This window comes from Cheilinus undulatus, linkage group 6 (genome assembly GCF_018320785.1).
Source record: "Cheilinus undulatus linkage group 6, ASM1832078v1, whole genome shotgun sequence".
Taxonomy (NCBI): domain Eukaryota; kingdom Metazoa; phylum Chordata; class Actinopteri; order Labriformes; family Labridae; genus Cheilinus; species Cheilinus undulatus.
The window spans coordinates 27,390,784-27,396,783 of NC_054870.1; the positions used below are offsets into that span (position 1 = coordinate 27,390,784).

Consider the following 6,000-nt stretch of genomic DNA (forward strand, 5'->3'; position numbering starts at 1 on the left):
TGTTTGACAGTTTTATAAATGACGATTTGGAAAAAAAGGGCTGGCACACTCAAACACACACACACACACAGTTTTCAACATGATCTTAAGAAAGACCTTTCCTGAAAAATCTGCATCTTTAAAAGTTAGGTTTTTCCTATGTTTTTAAAACAAGAAATTCTTGCCCTGCTTTCCTGTATCAAAACAACTACATTCGTGCTTGCCAACAATGGCCAGAACTCTGAAAATACAAGAAAATTATAGTTCTTTTTTTTCCAGTCTCTCTGTTTTCATGCAGCTTAGTATGGAGAGGAAAGATGTCACTCCTGGATAGCCAAACAGTGCTGCCTTACTCTTCTTAAAATGAAGGAAAGCAGCTTCAAAGTTCACTCTCAGGTTGGCCCTATTCGGTTGCAGCACACTAACTCGGCCTTCTCGCTGCTGCTCAGCTGAATAAACAGATGGGCCGAGTCTACCGCATGAAATCAGTGCTGAGGGGAGGATAATTGGACCAGACTATTTCCTGGGGCATGAGTCTTCCTTGTTTGTGTTAATGCTACATAGAGGAAGAAGATATCTCATGAACAGGCCGAATGGAAAGACAGAGTAGAAAGCTGAGGAATGTGGAAGTGTGCAGACACAAGTATTGGGTTGCTTCTGGAAATGTAATATCTGTTTGTCGTGCCTGCTTCATCCCTTCCTTTCCTGCAACCTCTTTTCCCTGTCTCTCTTCCAAAACATCCCTGCCATCTGCCACCCTTACCTGTTTATGCCATAAATCCTCCCTCTCTTCAATTCAGCCGCTTCGTTTTTTTGATATTCTCTCTCTCTTTTTCGTTTGCTATCCCCAGATTTTGGACAGGCGGACTTTAAGCGGGGCATTGTGTCCATGACTGATCTGCGGGTGGGTACTGTGCTGACAGGACGGGTGGACAACACGGCTCTTTTTGGGGCATTTGTAGATATCGGTGTTGGCCGAGCAGGGCTCATCCACAAGAGGTACATCACCCTGGACAAACTGCCTGCCAGTCAACGCAGACGCAGCCTGGTTCTGGGACCTGGGGAGAGGGTGGAGGTGCGGGTCTTGAATGTCGACACTGACAGGGGAAGGATCGGCTTGGACTTGATCAGGGTCCTTCAATAGAAACACTTAATATCCAGAAATTACATCTTATAATTCTGTTAGAATAATTTTAAAAAAGCTACTAAAAGGCAAAAAACGTGACATGACAGCTACAGCGATAACTGATGAAAACTGGTTTTATAAACAGGTCATTAGAGTAGATAAGGCATTTTAATAGGCAGTTTGATAAGTGTAATTATAATAATGCAGTTTATGCATTTTAGTAAGACCAAAAGAAATTTGACACTAAAATAGTGTCTCTTTAAACTGCTGCTACAAGTCCAGTGAAAATAAATCTGACCAAACCACCTTACCGCAGAGAGACGTTCCTTCATCCAGTGACATGTAACACTTTCTCTCACCGTGCCTTCATATCATTCAGAGGCTTGGGATCAAACTTCTTGTATTTTGTAAATTACAGGCCAACCATCAGTATACATTTCTGCCTTCTGATCACTAGATGAAGCTTTGTATGCCTTCAAAGCATAATATTTTGCACTTTAGCAGTACTTCTGATATCTTAACACTTGAACTGATATTGTTTATAGGGATGCACGATATTATCCGCATGATATCAGTATCGGCAAATATGATATTTTTTCATAGCTGATATTCTGGCTGTAAAAATCTGCCTATATCTGCTGTAAATACAGTGTACACTAAGTGGAGTTTTAGACTGGATAAACAGAGCTACGTCAGATGAAGTCTTTCTCTTTATTCATCATTATTTCTTACACTTTAAAGTGGGTTTTAATGACTGAAATGTGCTCATTTGGTCACCCTGAAACTTTCAATTGTGTATTTTAAGAATAGAAGTTTTAGGTCTGAACAACATTTAGATATGATGTAGAATTGATTTAAACATATCTGCATATGGGATATCTGCAAAAATCCAATATCGTGCATCCCTAATTGTTCATTATTCATTAATATGACAGTTAAACTTCCAATGTTAAAAAGTTAAACTCTTCGGTCTGGATATGTGTAATGTTCTGGGGAGATGGTGAGGAAATTTCTTTACATTTGTTATGTAGAAAAGACTTGCTGTGGACTTTCTAACAAGTAAAAGTGAGACTCTGCTTGTACTGAAAACCCCTTTGAAAATGACAGGCCTCATCTGTAAAAAAAATAATTAAAGATTTGATGCTAAATAGATATTTCCTGTTCAAAATGCACTCTTTATGTAAATTTAATTAAAATGAAGATGCTGAATGATCTGCTTCATGCTGGAGAGTAGGGGTGTGGATGAGAATGACAGCAGCGAGGATAGCATGAAGCAAAGAGAGAAGGCAGAAGAGAACTAGAAAAGCGAGTGTGTTAAATGATGGAAAAGGGGAAAACAGTTAAAGGTCAAGTTTTTCTTTCAGAAGACAGAAAAATTTGAAAAGAAAGAATGAGTTGGCGAGACGGGGGATGGGTGGAGATGGGGAGCAGAGGAGGAGGAGGGAGAGTTTGTATCTCCCAGACTGCAGTAAAGCCTGAAGGCTTTTTAGGCATGGTCCCAGACACAATTATCCCAGGACACACACACAAACACACACTAATCAGCTGCTTCAAAATTAATCCCAGACTCCCTATCCACATTATCTAATTTGTTTGTTTTTTCTTTTTTTATGAAACTGGAATAAATAAAAGAAATACATAGAATAGGGCTGTGAGAAAGCCTGAGGTCCCCTGTGCTGAACATTATACTGAATGCAGAATACCTAATCACTGTTTGTGCCTCTGTCTCCCATTGGGGGAACAAATAGAATATATTCTAGACGTATAAACACAAAGAGATGTTTGATCAGGATCAATCAGAGCTGGCAGTTTGTATAGTGATGACCTGAGAAGACTGCACATATACAGACTGCGTTTACATTCTGTATTTCTTTTCCAAATGGAATTCCAGTTTCCAATCGACTTGTCTTATCATGTTTGAAGATAACTCTCTTTGTCACTTTGTTGTCTTTTCTTTGTTTTGATCTCATAAACTGTAGCCTGGCACAATCTACTGTTTAAAAGTTTCTACTGTTTTTATTTTCAGGACACATATTATATTTCTTGAAGTAGGCACAGCTTCACACAGCATCATTCCTACTTTTCCCGCCTTTAATTTTCCTCTCTCTGCTAAACGTGAGCTCACAGATGAGACAGGCAATCTGGGAGCGAGACACTGGCCAGTAATGAGCCCTGTGATAAAAAGAAAGGCGACTGCAGGAGTAGTTTGGTAATTCTGTTATCCTCTGCTGAACTGGCGCACAGCTGTTGTGTGATGGAGTGAGCTCAGGTGTGCCTTGAGGTTTTGTTGAAATGTGAGGAAAATTGACTGTTGGCATGAAACATCTTGGCTATTTGATGTTTCATGAGTCCTAGGCTACTAAAAGTCAACCCAGCGATGTAAAACAAACTGAAGTCGCCACGCAGGGCTCTCTTTCATCATCTTCTGCTCCAAGATCCAGCCGTGGAGTCGCAGGTGGATAAAAACATCATCTTCAAACTTTTTCAACACAGTAGCAGAGAGAATGGTGCTCACAGCCGGCAACTCTGCATCCTGCTAAGCAAACATTGAGTAGAGAATAGCTTTTTCTGTTCATGTCCAGTTTCCCAGACCACCTGTCAAATGAAGCATGAGTAGAAGTTTGAAAACCTGCAAACAAGCTCTGAGAGCTGCCACACTTTTGACAACCAGCAATGCAAGCGTCAGAAACTTTCAACTTGATGTTTGATAAAACATGATTTTCTTGTAAAAAGCTTTTAAGGAAAAACAGAGGAACAGTAAAACAATGAATTATTGTGAATAATACCAGTTTTCATACCTGCACCTGTGAAAATTAAAAAAAAAATCAGACAGCTTGTCCCTGTAGTGGAGGAGATAACCACAACAATCGTTCACTATGTGATACAAGCATGAAAATTGGTACAGTTATAGCCAAAGGCGTTCCAAAGAAAACTGGATATGGAGGCATTAAGGATTTTCAACATGGTGCCCATGGCAGCCATTTTGAAAAATGGCCACCAATGATAACTGTTTTCTCATCAATTTTCTTATCAGGGATATTAATAAAGGATGATGAAGAAAAAAAATGAAGAATATTTATTGTGACAGTAGTCATGTGTTACAGACAGTGTAATAGAGTGGATGTCGAAGCCCAGCCAGGGCACACTGGTGACACCACTGCTGTGAAACTCTGCATGGGGTTCAGTGTCATGCCCTGTTGAAGCTGTTGTCTGCCCCAGATGGCATACCACGGGAGGTAATGGACACAATTGAGAGGTTTATTATCCCGGTCTATGATCAAACCAGCACATGCACAGACATAAACAATGCAAGGAAGAAGATGAAAAAGGAACAATGTGCATTCAATCCCTCCAACAAAGGCTGCCTTAGAGGAGCATGTAAAGAGAGCAGTATACCAAGGAGGTCATGTGTGGGGTCAGATGCTGGTGTCCACACCAGAGCTACCTTCACCGTGTAAATGGGGCTGGTCAAAAACATCTGAGGGGTACTATGAACCCTTCTGGACATGCCTACCAGATGCTGGCTAGTCCAGCTATGAACTTGTCTCCTGCAAATGTAAGAAGAGTTGTGTGAGGCAATGCAAGTGCAAAAAAGCTGAATTAAACTGCACATCCCTTTGTTTCTGTGAAGGAGAATGTTGAGTAGACAGCTGTGACAGACAGAAGCGCTTTCCCTCTCTTTTTATTTTTAAACCCCATTTTATACATTGCTTTAACCCCCACCACCCAGAAAAATACAAAAAAAGAAATGTTTTCATTGATTAACTGAAGGTTATTTCAAGTTCGAGTTTATGTAAAACTTAGTGTAAATTGTAAATAGTTCTTTTACTCTTGTGATCAAAAACATTGATCTGAAACTCAATTCAAGTTGCAAGTTCATATACAAATGAGTGAAAATTGTAAATAGTTATTTTACTCTTGTGATCAAAAACATTGATAGGAAACTCAATTCAAGTTTCAAGTTTATATAAAACATAGTGTAAAATGTAAATAGTTCTTTCAGTCTTATAATAAAAAAACACTGATCTGAAACTTAACTCAAGTTTCAAGTTTATATAAAACAGTGTAAATTTGAAATGGTTCTCTTACTCTTGAGATCAAAATAACTGATCTGAAGCTCAATTCTGAGGTGTCTCTAATTTTCTAATAAACAAAATATAGCAGGTAGTAACTTTTGTTCAAACTGTATCAATTTCAGGCTTAAAAAACAACAATCTCAAACCCAATTTCCATTCCATCTTATCAATTTCTTTGTGTCATATGAAATTGCAAAAAATAAACAACCCCTGTTTAAGCCACACCCATTTCTGATCTTAGCCCCACCAATTTCTTACCTAACCTCCACCCTCTCCAATGGTATGGTAGACAAATTAAACTAATTAAGTCCTTAATATTAGTAAATATCCATTCCTGATAAGAAAATTGGTAAGAAAACTGTTATCATTTTGCCATTTTGAAAAGTGGCTGCCATGGACGCCATGTTGAAAATTCTTGATGCCTCCATATCCACATCTTTTGGGAATGCCTTTGGCTATAACTGTACCAAATTTCATGCTTGTATCACAAAATGAACAGTTGTTATGGAATTTCTAGTTCAACTGCCCCACTATTGGTGTTTGAAGGTAAGCCATGAAATACAAAAAAAATGACATGTAACCAGACAAGCAACAGAGCCGGAAGCGTTGCTGACATTGTTTTCTGTTATTTTAATGCTACGTGTAAGTGGAACAAAACCATGTTAAATGAAAGAGTTGAAAAGAACAAAATGGTGAGCAGACAAAAGCATGGAGCAGCTTTATTATGTTTATGAAGGTTGAGCTGTTTGCATGATGTAAACGTCATCACACCCAGTCTGATGAAGAGCGTGCAGGCCCGAAATGTCACTCTGTTTAAAG

At 39.0% G+C, this 6,000-nt stretch overlaps 1 protein-coding gene across 1 annotated transcript in view; it reads left to right on the forward strand.

The window, feature by feature from the left end:
• The window catches only part of srbd1 (S1 RNA binding domain 1), a 78,366-nt gene extending 75,288 nt beyond the window's left edge, over positions 1-3,078 (forward strand). Inside the window, exon 21 of the mRNA XM_041788795.1 lies at positions 831-3,078. Within this exon, the coding sequence (XP_041644729.1) occupies positions 831-1,123 (293 nt within the window). The 3' untranslated portion in view covers positions 1,124-3,078. The remainder of the gene's footprint in view (positions 1-830) is intronic.
• Positions 3,079-6,000: the final 2,922 nt, after the last annotated feature.